The sequence below is a fragment of the Canis lupus genome, chromosome 34, assembly GCF_011100685.1.
Source record: "Canis lupus familiaris isolate Mischka breed German Shepherd chromosome 34, alternate assembly UU_Cfam_GSD_1.0, whole genome shotgun sequence".
Lineage (NCBI taxonomy): Eukaryota > Metazoa > Chordata > Mammalia > Carnivora > Canidae > Canis > Canis lupus.
Window position 1 is genome coordinate 12,034,272 of NC_049255.1, and position 16,688 is coordinate 12,050,959.

The 16,688-nt window shown below is 53.2% G+C and overlaps 1 protein-coding gene across 1 annotated transcript in view; it reads right to left on the reverse strand.

Moving 5' to 3' along the window:
* Positions 1-9,818, reverse strand: part of AHRR (aryl-hydrocarbon receptor repressor) — an 80,557-nt gene extending 70,739 nt beyond the window's left edge. Inside the window, exons 1-2 of the mRNA XM_038583384.1 lie at positions 9,730-9,818; positions 243-315 (exon numbers count right to left, since the gene is read on the reverse strand). Coding sequence (XP_038439312.1) covers positions 243-307 — 65 coding nt within the window. The 5' untranslated portion in view covers positions 308-315; positions 9,730-9,818. The remainder of the gene's footprint in view (positions 1-242; positions 316-9,729) is intronic.
* Positions 9,819-16,688: the final 6,870 nt, after the last annotated feature.

Here is a 16,688-nt window from a genome sequence, read left to right on the forward strand (position 1 = left end):
TCTAATCAAAGTTAGGAAAGCAGCCCAAACCCACTAAGAAAGGCAGCAGTGGCTTCCCAGCTGCGCAGCCTGCCAGCCTGGTTCTGCCGCTGTTGCTGCAAGTCCCTCTACCCATCAGGAAGACTCAGCAAATCTTCCCCCTCACTCACTTTGTTCCTCAAATTCGCTTCTTTCAATGAAAACGCAAATACCTTCCCCCTCAACAGTAACAATCAGCAAAAACAGAAGACATGATACTTTACTGTTTCTGAATGGGCTTCCTTCTTTTCCTTCCAGCATACATGCACTCCCCTGGTGGAATCATCATCTCTGGCCCTAAAAGAGAAAGGAGGCATAAAGTTGTTTATGTTGAAGAGGGCCCATGCCTGCATGCCTCATTGAGGAGTCAACACTGACCCCGTGCCGGTCCCCCTCCTCTAGCACCCACTGAATAAGATGTCCCAGGGCACTTCCAGCACAAAGCCTGCCAGTGAGTGTGAACCACTCAAACCCTATTTCCCTCAGCAGAAAGATGCTGAAGGGTTCAGTGAGGACACACAGCCTTGGCCGTGACATCTATCCCTTTGACCAGCAGCATCACGGTCCCCAAGCCTGGCCTGAGGACCTCAGTCACCACACTCGTACAGAAAACAGCCCTGTGCTCCTGCACCTGGCTCAGAGCGCTTACACCTGAGTAAATATCCTGAGCCTGCCCGCAGAAATCAGAAGCCATTCCATGGGCATCCGTGAGCAGGACATACGGCTCAGGTACCAAGGAGCAGTTTGCTGTGTCAGGGCTCTGACTGGGCTGGGCTGTTCCTCGCAGGAGCTGCGTGCATCCTCTCTTGGTGGTGTTTGTGGTGGGTGTTCTTCCTCTTCCCAACCCTCCCCTATGGCTCTGTACTTCTGAGCCAACAGGCTTCCTCTTTTGTATGTAAAATCTCCCACTCAACTCCATAGTGCTGGACTTCTATGTTAGCCACTAACTCACAGCTGCACATACCCACCAGCCTCTACCAGCAGAGCTGGACATGGCGCCTGCACACAAGAGGAGGTCCCCAAGGAGAAGCCCAGGATCTATGCCCTGAGACTGGTCAGCTCACCTATCACCTTGGGGATAGCATCAAAATCTTGATATTTCCAAGCAGTGTGGATGTCTGAGCCCTCACCACATCCTGCAGACCAGTGTGCAGTGACCACTCATTGCTAGGCACTGGGCCAACAGACTTGGAGCAAAGGCTAGGAGCCCTCACCTGGCCTCAAATGGAGGTGAGCCCCAACACACAGCATCCACCCTGTGTGTGAAGGGCCAGGAAAATTTTGAAAACATGTCACGAACGTGCTTAAATATAAGAAACACACTTTGAATATAAAGACATAAGTAGGTAAAGTAAATGGACAGGAGAACGTATGCCATGCAAACAGTAATCAAGAGAAGCGGGGGTATGAGTATATGAGTATCAGACAAAGTAGACTTGAGAAGAAGGAATATAACCAAGAACAACAACATTCCTTTCTCAGTAATCAATACAACAAGTAAACCAAAAATCAGGAAGGATTTAGAAACAATAACAGACCTGAAATGATTGACATTTATAGAACACTCCACTCAACAACAGCAGAATATGCATTCTTTGCACATGGAACATTCATCAAGATAGACCAAATTCTGGGACTTAAAACAATCCTGAACAAATTTAACAGAATAGAAATCATATGAAATATGTTCTGTGACAATGATGGGATTAAACTAGAAAGATATATGGAAAATGCCCAGATATTTGGAAAGCAACCCACTTCTAAATAACCACGGGTCAAAGGAAAGTCTCAAAGAAATTTAAAGTATTTTGAATTTAATGAAAATGAAAACAACATATCAGATTTTGTGGGACACAGCTGAGCAATACTTTGATGGAAACTGATATTATTAAGCATTTATATTAGAAAAAAAGAAGACATCTCAAATAATTTAAGCTTCTACTTTAAGTAACTAGAAAAAGAAAATAAATACAAATCAAGCAGAAGGATAGAAATAAGAAAGAAGGAAAAAATCAATGAAAAACTTAAAACAGAGAAAAATCAATGAACCAAAAGTTGGTTCTATGAAAAGATCAACAAAATCGATAAACCTCCAGCCAGAGTGATCAAGAAATAGAGAAAATATAAATGACCAATATCAGGAGTGAAAGAGGGGTCATCACTACAGATCCCACAGAAATTAGAAAGAAGAAAAGAGTATATAACTGTGAACTTACTTGTGTCCCCCAAATCCACATGTTGAAGCCCTAACAATCCACTGGAGGTGGGGCCTTTATGGGAGTGATTAAGGTCATGAAAGCAGAGCCCTGATCTATCAGAACTGCTGCCCTTATAAGAAGAGGAAGAGACACCAGGGCTCTCTCTTCACCATGTGTAGAGTCATTGCAAACCAAGAAGAGAGCTCTCTCACTGGAAACTCACTCAGTGGTCTTAGGAATGGTCATTGAGACGACATGACCGCCAGTTGACCTGAGAGCTGGACTCAGGTACTAGGAAGCTCCTCCCTCCATCCCCCTCCTTGGATGTGTGCTTGGCTCACCCTTCCTGCTCCCAATAGCTGCTCCAAGGACACAGCTTGAGACCAGGATGTGATGTTGAAAACATGTGCATGATATATGTGACTGAACCTAGTTGAGGCCTCTTCATAAACTTTTAAGATATGGCCAGTGGGTACAGGATCCACTCATCTTTCTTCCTCCTAAGACAAACCTTTGTATATCTTCTCTTTCGTTATTAAGACTGTCACCTATCAGGGTGCCTGGGTGGCCCAGTGGGTGAACCATCTGCCTTCAGCTCAGGTCATGATCCTGGTGTCCTATGATTGAGCCTGGAGTCAGGCTCCCTGCTCACTGAAGAATCTGCTTCTCCTTCTCCCTCTGCACCCCACCCCTCACTCATAGTTTCTCCCTCACTCTTAAATAAATAAAATTTTAAAATCTTAAAAAAAAAATAAAACAACACTGTCACCTACCAAGCTGGAGTGGCCGTGTCTTTCTTGGTCTCTCCCTGCCCTCTGCAAACAGGGGCCAGTTTCAGAGTCCACTGAGGAACTTGCAGAACTAACAAGCAGGTGCCCAGATCTTGGACTTTCAGCCTTCACAACCACGAGAAACCAATGTCTGTTGTTCAAGCACAGCCTGTGGTATTTGGTCGTGGTACCTGAGCAGACTGAGACATGATACTATTCCCACAAATCCAACATTTTAGATGAAATAGACCAATTCCTTGAAAGACACAAACTACCAAACTCACTCAAGAGAGCAACTGTTTGGTCCTATATCTATTCCAACAATAAAAACAAAACAAAGAACATCTAGGCCCAAATGATTTCACTGATAAATCCTACCAATTTAAGAAAAAAAAATGGAATACCAATTCTCTGCAACCTCTGTCAGAAAATTAAAAATAAAATTGAAGGGACGTCTGGGTGGCTCAGCGGTTTGGCGCCTGCCTTCAGCTCAGGGCATGATCCTGGAGTCCCTGGATCAAGTCCCGCATCAGGCTCCCTGCATGGAGCCTGCTTCTCCCTCTGCCTGTGTCTCTGCCTCTCTCTCTCTCTCAAATAAAATTTTAAAAATCTTAAAAAAATAAAAAAATAAAATAAAATTGAAAATTGACAACTCGTTTATAAGTTCAGCATCACCCCAATACAAAAACCAGACATCTCGAGAAAACTACAGACTATATCCATCATGAACATAGACACAAACATCCTCTATCAGATATTAGCAAATGGAATCCAGCAATACAAACAGGGCAAAATGGCACCACAAGTCAGGTTTACCCAAGAATTCAACATCCAAAATTCAATCAATTTTGGATGTTGCAACATCCAAAAATTGATCACTGCAATTCATTATGTTAATAAACCACAGGAAAAATACATATGACCATCTCCTATGTCCAAAAAAAGTATTTGACAAAATCCAAATCCCTTCATAATAATGAAAAAACTCTCATCAAACTGGGAATAGAAGGGAACTTCACTACCCTGATCAAGGGTGTCTAGACTACCATCACAGCTAATGAAGAAGACCCAGCTCTGCCCCTCCGATCACAGGCCCTTCATCCCCTTCCACCCAGACCACGAGTGATGCCCATCAGGACAAGATGAGGGAAAGCAGACTGTGATGCTGGGGAGGGAAGCTCATAGATGGCATGATCGTACATATAGAAAATCCTAGAAAGTTTACCACAACAGATCTCTTATGATAACTGAGTTCATCCAGGTCAAAGGGTAAAAGGACAACATACAAAAGTGTGTTTCTGTACACTAGCCATGAACAATCAGAACACAGATTTTTGAAAATCAGTATCATTTACAATAGCAGCAAAAGAAAAATGAAATATGTTAGTATTTCAAGAAGTTTGCTATGTATGTAACTGGGGCTCCAAAGAATAGGAGGTGACAAGAAAAAAATTTAATAAATAGTAGAAATCTGTCCAAACATAATGAAAACTGTAAACTGACAGATTTAAGGTCAATAAATTCCTTTGTTTAATAATAATAAATTTATTTTTTATTGGTGTTCAATTTACCAACATACAGAATAACACCCAGTGCTCATCCCGTCAAGTGCCCCCCTCAGTGCCCGTCACCCATTCACCCCCACCTCCCACCCTCCTCCCCTTCCACCATCCCTAGTTCATTTCCCAGAGTTAGGAGTCTTTATGTTCTGTCTCCCTTTCTGATATTTCCCACACATTTCTTCTCCCTTCCCTTATATTCCCTTTCACTATTATTTATATTCCCCAAATGAATGAGAACATACAATGTTTGTCAATCAATTCCAAGCACAGAAACATTAAGAAAATCACAGCAAGGGCAGCCCCGGTGGCGCAGCAGTTTGGCGCCGCCTGCAGCCTGGGGTGTGATCCTGGGGACTTGGGATTGAGTCCCATGTCGGGTTCCCTCCGTGGAGCCTGCTTCTCCCTCTGCCTGTGTCTCTGCCTCTGTGTGTGTGTGTGTGTCTCTCATGAATGAATAAATAAAATCTTTAAAAAAAAAATCACAGCAAGGCCAATCATATCAAATTGCTCACAAACAGGGATATATAGAACAGTCTAAAAAGCCACCTGAGAAAAGAGTCACTGGGTGTGGACAAACAAAGGTGAGGGTGACAGCAGATGCTCCATCAGAGAAGGACGACGGCGGGGCTACGTCCCCACAGAAACAGAATGCCACAGCCTGCGAACATAGCTTTCGAAACTGAAGGCAGAGATGTTTTGAGATGCACAAGAGCTGAAAGATTCCTCGCCAGCTGCCCGACACCGTAAGAAATGTGAAAGGGTGTCTTCAGGCCAAAGGAAAATGATACCAGATGGTAACGTGGTCTACGAGACGAAGAGGGAGCACGGGCGCAGGCCCACTGGGGACAGACCCAGGCCGTTCTCGCTGCTCGAACATCTCTAAAGGACAGTTGTTTCAACAATAACAACAACAATGTGCCGTGGGCTCCGGAGCCTATGGAGGTCAGGGGGGTGGCAACGTGGGTGGGAGTGCGGGGTGGCACTCAGACATTTGCCCGGTGGGCATTTACTGCCCCCAGGCCCCCTGCCCGAGTGAATGCCACAGTTTCTTCTCTACGGGACACGGTGCGACACCTGCCAGCAGAGGCCCCAGAGGGACTGAGCCCGGGGCTTCACAGTCTTCTCTGCTCCTGCCCACCCAGTGTCCGGGCAGATGAACCATACCCTCTCCAAAGAGGCCTGAACCCCAGCTCCAGGGGAGAGGGAGCCTCCGTTTCCAAGTGCACTCTTCTGGCATGTTCCATGGAGTACCCTTGAGAGTCTTCTTTCCACCTTTATGGTCACTCCACTGTTGTAGTTAATACTTCCTTATATTAAAGTCTCTCAGTGGGCGCCTGGGGACTCAGTCAGTGAAGCGTCTGCCTGCGGCTCAGGTCATGATCCCGGGTCCTGGGATCCAGCCCCACATCAGGCTCCCTGCTCAGCGGGCAGTCTGCTTCTCCCTCTCCCTCTGTGCCTCCTTCCTGTTCACGTTCTCTCTCTCTCTCTCTCTCTCTCTCAAACAGGTAAATAAAATATTTTTTTAAAAAGTCAATTCAAATAAAATAAGGTAAAAATGCAAAAAGCTGATTTTTTTAAGTGCATATATTTTAGAGTTATATCCTAAAAAATGACACCGCAGGGATTTGCTCCTATGTAATCTGGGGAGCAGAGTGGAGTCTAAATGAAACTGGATCCTTTGATATTGATAGCTGCCCATCTGTGCTGGCTGATGAATTGGGCTCATTATAAAATTCTCTTTACTTTTGTTAAAAATTTGAAATTTTCCATAATAACATTTTTTAAAAAAGCATTAGAAAGAGGCAAATATGTGATCTAGGAATAGACACACTATGATGCCAAGGCCATTCGATGGGGAAAGAAGAGTATCCTCAACAAATGGGTAAATCACATATCGCATGCAAGAGAAGGAGGCTCTTCCCTGTCTCATACTGTATGGACAAATTGACCAAAATTAGTTAAAGATAAAGTGTAAGACGTAAAATTATAAAACCCTCAACAAAAACATGGGGCTATATCTTCATGACCTTAAATCAGGCAAAAGACTCTCCAATATGTCACCAAAAGCACAAACAAGAAAATAAAAGAAATACATTGGACGTTATCAAATTTAAAAACCTATGCTTCAGAGGACACCATCCAGTCAGTGATAAGACAACCACAGAACAGGAGAAGACATTGGCAAATTACGCATCTGATAAGTCTACTATTCAGGACACATAAAGAATTCTTACAACCCAACAACAAAAAGACAAACAGCCCAATTAAAAATGGGCAAAAGACTTGAACAGATATTTCTCCAAAGAAAATATACAAATGGTCAACAGACACAAGCAAAGACGCTCCAGGTCATTAGTCACCAGAGAAATATAATCAAACCCACAAGGAGAGAGCATTTCACACCCACTAGGATGGCTATCAACAGAACAAAGGAAAAGTGACAAGTGTTGGTGAGGACTTGAAGCTGGGATCTGTGGCCCCGGTGCAGATGGAAGATGGTGCAGCAGCTGTGGGGAAGTAGTGGATCCTCAAAGGGTTAGATGCAGAGACACTCCAGCAAGTCCACTCCTGGGTGCATGCCCAAGAGAACTGGAAACATACATTCAAACAGAATCTGACACACAAACGCTCAAGAGCATCAGTTTTCACCACAGCCAGAGTGTACACAGCCCCAAAGCCCGTCAACTGGCGAATAGTAAACCGAGTGGGGTCTATGCCCATGTGGAGTATTACCCAGCCTGAGAAGGCTCGGGCTCTGATGCACGCTGTCACATAAATGGCCTTGAAGATGTACTACATGCAGGAAGGCGGACACAAAAGCTCCTGTGCTGGATCCATACATATGAAAAGTCCAGAAGAGGAAGGTAGTAGATTAGTGGTTGCCGGGACCAGGGAGGGAGGTGGCCATAGGCTGGAGCAGGAACGGATGGATGGATGCTTCCGCCTTGTCAGCCTCGTCTTGTGCCACGGCCACCAGGCCTGCACTTCTCTGGGGAGCCAAGTCAGACCCCCCTGGCTAGAGGCCAGCATGCCAAGACATCCCGGGGCTGGCCCCAGCCTAGGGGAGGGCAGGCCATGGAAGTCTCCCCATACCCCACGAGGGGCCAGGCACTCAGCAACACACAGTCACCCATGAGGTCAAAGGTGAAGAAGATCCACGCCCCAGCATCACCATTGCCCAACTGAGCTGGAGAAGGGATGGTGCAGGGGTGAGGGAGAGAAGGTGGGGGGGGGCAGGGACAGCCCTGATGGGGTGGTGCTGACCCCCTGGCTAGCCTTCACCTGAAGCAGGTGCTGTGACAGGATCTGGGCTCCAGGTGAGCCCGTTCCCGGCCTCACACACTGCCGGCCTGCCCCACAGAGCCACGTTTTCCCGTGGCACCTCCATCTCAGCACTCAGAACAACCCTAAAAACACCAAAGGCAGATAAAGGCTCCCAGGGATCCCTCCCTGGGGCGTGTGTGGAAGAAACACTGAGCCCCCTCCACCGCCACAGATCCTGCTGAAGAAACATGGTGTGGGGCGCCATCTGTGCTCAGCTTTCTGCCCCGGGAATCCTATATGTGGGTGGAAATTATGGCAATAGGTTGCTCCATTTTACTAGATCCCCATTAATTTTCCTCAAAAAGATGAAGCCTCCGTTGGATTAGACCAAACTCCTAGAGAAAATGTCCCTGTGAGGCAGGACACAGGTGTCTGCTCTGATGCAGGTGGCAGACGCTTCGCTGATAAGTGGAGGCAGGAGACCCTCCCCACTGGGCTCCTGTGGCCTGTGACTGGCCTGGGCCAGGGTCCCCCCTGCAACCATAGACAGTGCTCTAAGTTGACTGCATTTTGCAGAGAAACCCGAGCTTTTGTAACAATCTTTCTGTAGGGGTGCCTGGGTGGCTCAGTGCGTAAAACATCTGACTTGACCTCAGCTCAGGTCTTGATCTCAGGGTCATGAGTTTGAGCCCCGCACTGGGCTCCGTGGGCATGTGCTGCTCTGGGACCAGAGTAGGAGGGCAACAACGCTCAGTCGGAGTCCAAAGTCCAGCAGTTACCGGCCTCAAAGTCCTTACCCTACACATGGTGCACGCCAGCCACAGGCTGCTGGGGGGTTGCAGCACGTGACACAGTGTCCCCTTCAGGGCTGTGCTGCCCGCCAGCCACACACCAGGAACAGGGACAGCCTGTACATCCCCGCAGCATCTCCTCCTCATGGCAAGAGCTACCACCAACACCGTGACAGGGGCTCCCTGTCCCCGCTGCCCCAGAGCCTGCCGAAGCCAGACATGGCGACCCCGGGTGGAGACGTCCGGGCTTGAGGGCCTGCGTCCACCGCAGGCGGCCTGGAGAGTGCCCTCGGTGAGTCAGCTGCTGACCAGGCCAGGACTCCAGGCACACGACTTTCAAGGGCCCAGACCCTGGGCACAGATGTCCCAGGCACACACTCAAGTACCCTCTCTGGCGCCAGCTGCGGCTGGCCACATCGAGGCCACGTGTAAGTCCTGGGGGCTACCTCCCCCACCGTGATGATGGTACTTGGGGCAGCCGACCCTGAAGGCCGCCGGACACTCCCAAAGAGGGAAGATGTCTGCGGCACCAACCCCCCAAAGAGATAGGAGGAAAGAGTGGCCCAAGGCCTCTGGCCTCTGACGCTGGCCCATCACCTGCCCCCGTGGGAGACACAGTGGGAACAGCAGGGTCAGCAGGTCGCCGCCTGTCTGCGCCACACTGAGTATCCACAATCTGGGATTTGGGGCCCCTGAAACGAAGACTTTTGGGAAAAACAACAACTTCTTGGTGCCGCTAAGGGCAACCGAAACCGAGCGGATTCCTGGAGCCCGGGGCCCTTCGGCCCTTCCCCAGTGGGAGAAGCAAGCCCCGTGCGCCCTGCCCGGCAAAGAGGGGCCCGCTGTGCCGCGGGCTCCGGCTCGTGCCCCGCCGCCCGGGAAGGCTCAGGGGCCAGTGCCCGGGCCCTGCCCGCGTCCGGCCGGGACGCTCCGCGCCGCCGCTCGGGGGCACATCGGGGCCACATCGGGGCCACGGCCCGGGCGGCGCGCAGGGGGCAGAGCCGGGACCGCAGCGCCTGCCCCGCCCGGAGGCGCGAGCTCGTCGTCAGGTGAGCGGCGGCGGGAGGAGGGCGGGAGGAGGGCGGGAGGAGGGCGGGCGCGGCCGCTCGGGCTCGGGGGCACTTACCCGAGGCTCAGGGCACCCGCGGGAGCTGTGGCGGCGCGGCTGCCGGCGCTCGCATCCCGGGACCGCGGCGGCCGCGGAAGGACGGCCCCACCCGGCACGCGAGCCCGCCCCGCCCCGGGGCCGACCCAGGCGGCAGGCGGCAGGCGGCAGGCGGCAGGCGGCAGGCGGCAGGGGGCGCGCGCGAGCCTCCCGCCGCGGGCCCCGAGGTCTCGCCTCCGCGGGCCCGACCCCCGCACGCGCCCGACCTGCGCCCGGCGGCGGGCGCGCACCTGCCCGGGGCGCCGAGGGCCCGCCCGGCGCCGCCCCCGCCGCTGCGGCTGCCGGACCGCGACACGCCGGGCCTGCCGGGCGCGCCTGTCTCCGTCTCCTCCCTGGACCCGGGCGGACGCTCCTTCCCTTCCACCGCGAGGGTCTTTGGCCCCCGCCCGGCTCCACCAGGCGCCCGACTCCGCGAGCCTCCCTCGCAACCTGAGGTCTCGGCCGGCGCCTGGGGGCCCCCAGACGCCAGCCGCTCCAGCGCCAGAGCCCTCGCGCGGCCCCATTCCACGTGCAGCCCCTGGGTGGTCTCCAGGGCCGGCCCCTCATCCCCGCAGCCAGCCCTGTAGGGGCTCCAGCGCCCGCCCCACAGTCACAGACTAAAGTACTGCTCCAGACCCCCGCCGGGCTCCGAGCCAGATCCTCAGAAGCCCCCATATCCTTCCCTTCCTGGACGCACTCATGGGCCCTGAAGGAGCAGGCTTGTGTGCCTCAGGACCTTTGCGCTCGCTGTGCCCTCAGGGAAATGCTCTTCTCCAGATACTCACAGGGGAGCAACCAGTACCCGTGTTCTCAGAGAGGAGACACACCCAAGCCAAGGCCACTGCTGTGGGTCTCCCCTTCCTGCTCATCTTTCTTGGTGCACATTGCCCCTGAAGTTACGGCAGGGGAGCAGGTTAACTCCCCACTTCCTGCACCTCTATCCAGGAGGAACACTCGCCCAGTGCAGAGCAGGGGTTCAGAAATGTAGGCTGAGTAAATGGTTTCATATTCTTTTTACTTGTAGCAACTTGTACCTATACTGCAGTGTACAGTAGGTATTGAGTATAAATAAAATCAGCATTTGCATCCTGATCCACTTTTCTAACATGCATTATGCACAGAAAAGGTTTGGGTGAATAACAGGTTATAGGTGAACTTCAATTTCTTTATTATTTAACTTTATTTTTTAAGGATTTTATTTACTTGATAGTGAAATGAGCAGGGGGAGGGATGGGAGGGAGCATCAGAGAGAGGGAGCAGCAGGGGCAGAGGGAGCAGCAGGGGGAGAGGGAACAGCAGAGGGAGAGGGAGCAGCAGAGGCAGAGGGAGCAGCAGAAGGAGAGGGAGCAGCAAGGGAAGAGGGAGCAGCAGAGGGAGAGGGAGCAGCAAGGGAAGAGGGAGCAGCAGAAGCAGATGGAGCCACAGGGGCAGAGGGACCAGCAGGGGCAGAGGGACCAGCAGGGGCAGAGGGAGCAGCAGGGGCAGAGGGAGCAGCAAGGGCAGAGGGAGCAGCAGAGGCAGAGGGAGCAGCAGGGACAGAGGGAGCAGCAGAAGCAGAGGGAGCAGCAGGGGGAGAGGGAACAGCAGAGGAAGAGGGAGCAGCAGAGGCAGAGGGACCAGCAGAGGCAGAGGGACCAGCAGGGGCAGAGGGAGCAGCAGAGGGAGAGGGAGAAGCAAGGGAAGAGGGAGCAGCAGAAGCAGAAGGAGCCACAGGAGCAGAGGGAGCAGCAGAGGCAGAGGGAGCAGCAGGGGGAGAGGGAGCAGCAGGGGCCATGGGAGCAGCAGAGGCAGAGGGAGCAGCAGGGACAGAGGGAGCAGCAGAAGCAGAGGGAGCAGCAGGGGGAGAGGGAGCAGCAAGGGAAGAGGGAGCAGCAGAAGCAGAAGGAGCCACAGGGGCAGAGGGAGCAGCAGAGGCAGAGGGACCAGCAGGGGCAGAGGGACCAGCAGGTGGAGAGGGAGCAGCAGGGGCAGAGGGAGCAGCAGGGGCAGAGGGAGCAGCAGGGGGAGAGGGAACAGCAGGGGCAGAGGGAGCAGCAGAGGCAGAGGGAGCAGCAGGGGCAGAGGGAGCAGCAGGGGCCATGGGAGCAGCAGAGGCAGAGGGAGCAGCAGGGACAGAGGGAGCAGCAGAAGCAGAGGGAGCAGCAGGGGGAGAGGGAGCAGCAGGGGAAGAGGGAGCAGCAGAGGCAGAGGGAGCAGCAGGGTCCATGGGAGCAGCAGAGGCAGAGGGAGCAGCAGGGGCAGAGGGAGCAGCAGAAGCAGAGGGAGCAGCAGGGGCAGAGGGAGCAGCAGGGGCCATGGGAGCAGCAGAGGCAGAGGGAGCAGCAGGGGCAGAGGGAGCAGCAGAGGCAGAGGGAGCAGCAGGGGGAGAGGGAGCAGCAGGGGCCATGGGAGCAGCAGAGGCAGAGGGAGCAGCAGGGGCAGAGGGAGCAGCAGAGGCAGAGGGAGCAGCAGGGGGAGAGGGAACAGCAGGGGAAGAGGGAGCAGCAGGGGCAGAGGGAGCAGCAGGGGCCATGGGAGCAGCAGAGGCAGAGGGAGCAGCAGGGGCAGAGGGAGCAGCAGGGGCAGAGGGAGCAGCAGGGGCCATGGGAGCAGCAGAGGCAGAGGGAGCAGCAGGGACAGAGGGAGCAGCAGACACCCAGCAGCCTAACTGAGGACCCTGGGATCATGACCTGAGCCAAAGCCAGATGCTTAAGAGATTGAGCCACTCAGGTGCCCCTTCAATTTCTTTTTACAGCTTCTATAATTCCTGCACATTTTTTCCAAAAAGCATATAGTACTTTTACTTTTTTGGTAATTCCTTTGGTTGTTGTTACATACATTGAGTAGGCCGGCGCATGATTCCAGGGGAAGCTCTGTATTAAGAGCTAGCACTGCCTGTGCATGGAAGCCCCACCTCACTCCCCGGGGCCCCCTCAAGTCGGGCACCCGTCGCACCCGCCCATCAGGAATGACAGGGGTAAGTGGGGTACAGGCAATGCGCAAGGCCACAGGTGTGAGGCCACCTGTGAGCACCAAGGTCCACTTCCTTCCTTCCTCCTAAGCCACCCAAGCAGTCAGGCCTGTGAAGTGTGGACAGCAGAGACCATCCCGGCTCTGCCAGTGGCCAGGAGCTGTCACCTGCCTGTACCTGGTGACAGCCCCACAGTGAGAACCTCCCACTATGGGGGCAGAAAAGAGGAGGCACGAAGAGGGCATATTTACTCGTTTATTTCCTGACATACTTCCTGTCACTTATTTCCTTTCTTCTAAAGTCTCTCCCCAGCACAGCCCAGCCCGCCAGCCCCAACTAAACATGACTCATCTGCTTGGTTTTCTTTGAAATTCCCGTGCCCCCCACATCCTGCGGCAGCTCTGGAAGGGAGCCTTCCAGAGGCTCCAGAAGGGACTTCTGGAAGGGAGGTCTCAGCCCCATGGGACCCGCCGCGACCGCTCATCCCGCTTCCCTCCCCGGCCTCGAGTGTCCCCCGTTTCCCGCATCACGACCCGGCCTCTCGGGTTTCTCGCTCGGTTTCCTGGCACGTGGTTAAAGGAACTGGGAGGAAAACTTCGTGAAATCCTTGTCTGCCTTCACAGCTAGTGACGGATTCCAGGTGGAAACCCCCTCGCTCGCCCGGCGCGGCCGGGGTGTGCGCCGCCTGCTGCTGCGTCTCAGCACTGCCTGTGCGCTCGGCGGGGGCGGGTCCCTGTCCCTGGGCTGGGACGCCCCTCAGCACAGCCTGTCCACCTAACCCACCTCCGCGAGTTCTGGAACAGGCCCCCTTCTTTTTTTTGAATATTTCTTCTCTAGAGTTTTCTCTGTTCTTTAGCTTTTTCCCTTCCAGATATTCTATTTTTAATTTCTAGGAATCATTTCTCATTCTGTATTCTTTCTTTCTTATAGAATTGGGTCTTTTTTTGGGGCGGGGGGCTTTTTTAAATGGATGAAGTATCGTTGGTCATCTGTGAGACACTGGCTATAAGCTGTCCGGGTCCTAAGATGTTTCTTTCCGTTTCTGAGTTGCTTATTTTACAAACGTCAGGTGAACTTTGCTGCACTTGGCACAAGAGTGAGGCATTGCCCTCCATGGACCTGCTCTCAGGCAGTAGGTTTCTCTGACTTCCTGCCTGGGGTGGAGGCCTCCCCGGCCTTCTTGTACCAGCTCTGCAGGAACTGGTGGCTTCCCCCCTGGACCTTGGGGCCTGGCTTCACCTGCGCCATCAGACCCTGAAGCTGTTTCCTTCTCCAGGGACTTTGCTATCTTAAAGCTCTCTTCACTGTGAGCAGCTACTGGGACCCTTTTTAAAATAAGGTGAGGCCCAGTCTGGTTGGCCTGGAGTGTCATCTGGTAGGAGGGGAGGACAGGTCAGATGTGCCCTCTGGGCTCCCTTATGTCCCTGCATGAACAGCGCGAGGTCCTGGGTGCCCTCCTCCAAACTAAAGTCTAACCACCACTTATCACGTGACTTTGGCCAAATGATGGGCTCCTCCATCAGTCTTCATTTTATTATCCATAAAACAGAGAAGTGTAGACAAATGGAACAGAGTGCCCAGAAATTAACTCTCACGTATAAGGTCAAATGACATTTGATGAGGGTGCGAAGACCATTCAGTAGGGGAAAGGACTGTCCCCAGCAAATGGTGGTGGGAAAAACGGATATGCGCACACAAGAGAATAACATGAAACCTGACCTAACACCATGCACAAAAACTATTTCAAAATAGGTCAAAGATTTGAAATGAATGAGAAAATCCTGAGAAGAAAACACAGGGGAAAGCCTCGTGACATTGACATTCCTCCAAAGACGACATAAACAGCCCACAGCACACGAAACAATGCTGCACATCACTCGTCATCAGATGCCAGCCAAGAACACAGTGAGACCTCACCAAGAGGATGACTCTTCCCAAAACACATCGGCTACTGGCGAGGATGTGGAGAAGTCGGTGCCCTTGTGCTCTGTTGGTGGGAACATAAAATGGCACAGCTGCTGTGAACTGAACACAGAAGCGGCCTCAGACAAAGGACTGAGCATGGACCTGAGTGTCGCGCACCCATGTCCACTGCAGCATTATTCAACCACCAAACGGTGGAAGCCAACCAGTGTGCCTGAGATGAATGGGTGAGCAAGACATGGCGTATCCACATGCTGGAGTCATCCTTCAGCCTAGAAAGGAAGGAAATCCTGACACTTTCTCAGCACAGGTGACCCTGGACAACAATCGTAGAAAGCCTGTCTTTCCGCTGGTATGAGGCTCCCAGGAGTCAGACCCACGGAGGTGGCAGGATGGTGGGCACCGGGGCTTAGTGTGGGTGGTGATGGCACTCAGCGCCGTGAATGTGCCTAATGCCACGGAGCTGCACTCTTAAATCTGGTGAAAAGGTAAATTTTATGCTATATGTATTCTAACATGGGAGGAAAGAACCCCACCTTTGCTCATTGCTTCACTAGGTGTGTATGGCCCTGCTCTAGAGGCAGACTTGGGCCAGGTTCCCAGCCTGGAGACTCGGGGCTCACGCATGCACCGCCCTTAAATGCTATGGCCTAGTGCTGGGAATTGCAGGCCACTCCTGGGCCCGCCAGGCGGGGGCTGTGCGGGGGGAGGGCTGAGGGGCCGCCCCTCCGCCTAGTGACCTGGGCATTCAGGGACGGAAGGAGGGCCCGGCAGGAGAGCGCACCCGACACCTGCTCCACGTGCAGCCCGGCGAGGACTAACAGCCTCCACCTCCGGCCACCCAGACCCCCACCTGCCCGCGTCCTCGGTCAGGCTCATCTGGACAGGGGGCCCTTCTAGCTCGCTAGGTTGACTTCAGTGGTGACCTTGGGCATGACCCCAGGTCAAGCCTTCCCGACTGCCCCGGGACCGCTGTCTCACAAGAACCCAAGGTTTAAAGCCGGGTCCCGGTAAGTCAAATGAAGAGCTGTGTCATCAACATGCCATTCAAACAGCCAGGAAGGGAGTGTTAGGAGCAGGTGGCCGAGGGACCCATGGGTGGTCGTCAGCTGGCCTGGCCCACCCCAGAGAGGCCAGCTTCCCCAGAGGTGCTCTGCCCGCCCCCCAACACCCATGTCTAATGGGACCTGGGGCACAGCTTGAGCAAAGTGACACATGAAAAGCTGCCACAGGCCGTCCCGGGGCTCACGGCTTTACAGCGGTGCTTGTGGCCCTCAGGATTTAAGCCCCACACGCTCTGCTTTCTCGGCTGCTGCTTGTTAATTCCAAACCCGAGCGTCCTGGAGGCCACAGATGAGCCGCCCCGGGCAGGCGTCCCTCCCTGGCGTGGCTGCACTGCCCCCGTGTGGCCGTGTGGCTCCTGGGGCTGTGCTTGGCTCCCAGCGCAGGTGTTCACTGTGGGTCCGCCGTCCAAGGGTGCTCGTCCTTACGACGTTCCTGCATGTTCTCCTTAGGCAGCCTGGCTCCCCGGTGGACCCCCTAACCTCTTAGGCCCACCTGCCTCTGGGGCCTTCCAGAAGCAAAGCCACATACTCGCCCCTGCAAGATACCACAGACCTGACTGGTCGCCTGTCTCCCACTGACCACCATCTCCCAGACTGCCCACTCCTCACTGCACCCCCATTGACCAAACCGCTGTTTCCTACTGGGATGGTTGGTGCCACACACCTGAGTACCTGTACCACACTTAAGAATATCTGTACCATAGCTGAGTGTCTATACCACATGCCTGAGAGCATCTATACCACACACCCGAATTATCTGTACTGTACCTGTCTATCTACACTACATTCATGTACCACACACCTGAGACTATCTTTATCAGTGTGTTTATCTGTACTGCACACCTGTGCACCATACACCTGAGTTTATGTCACACACCTGAGAATAACTGTGCTACACACGTGTGCATCTGTACTAACCTATGCCTATCTGTACTCTACACACTTGAGTCTATTTGTACCATGCTTGAGTACATCTGTACCAAACACAAGAACATCTGGACCAT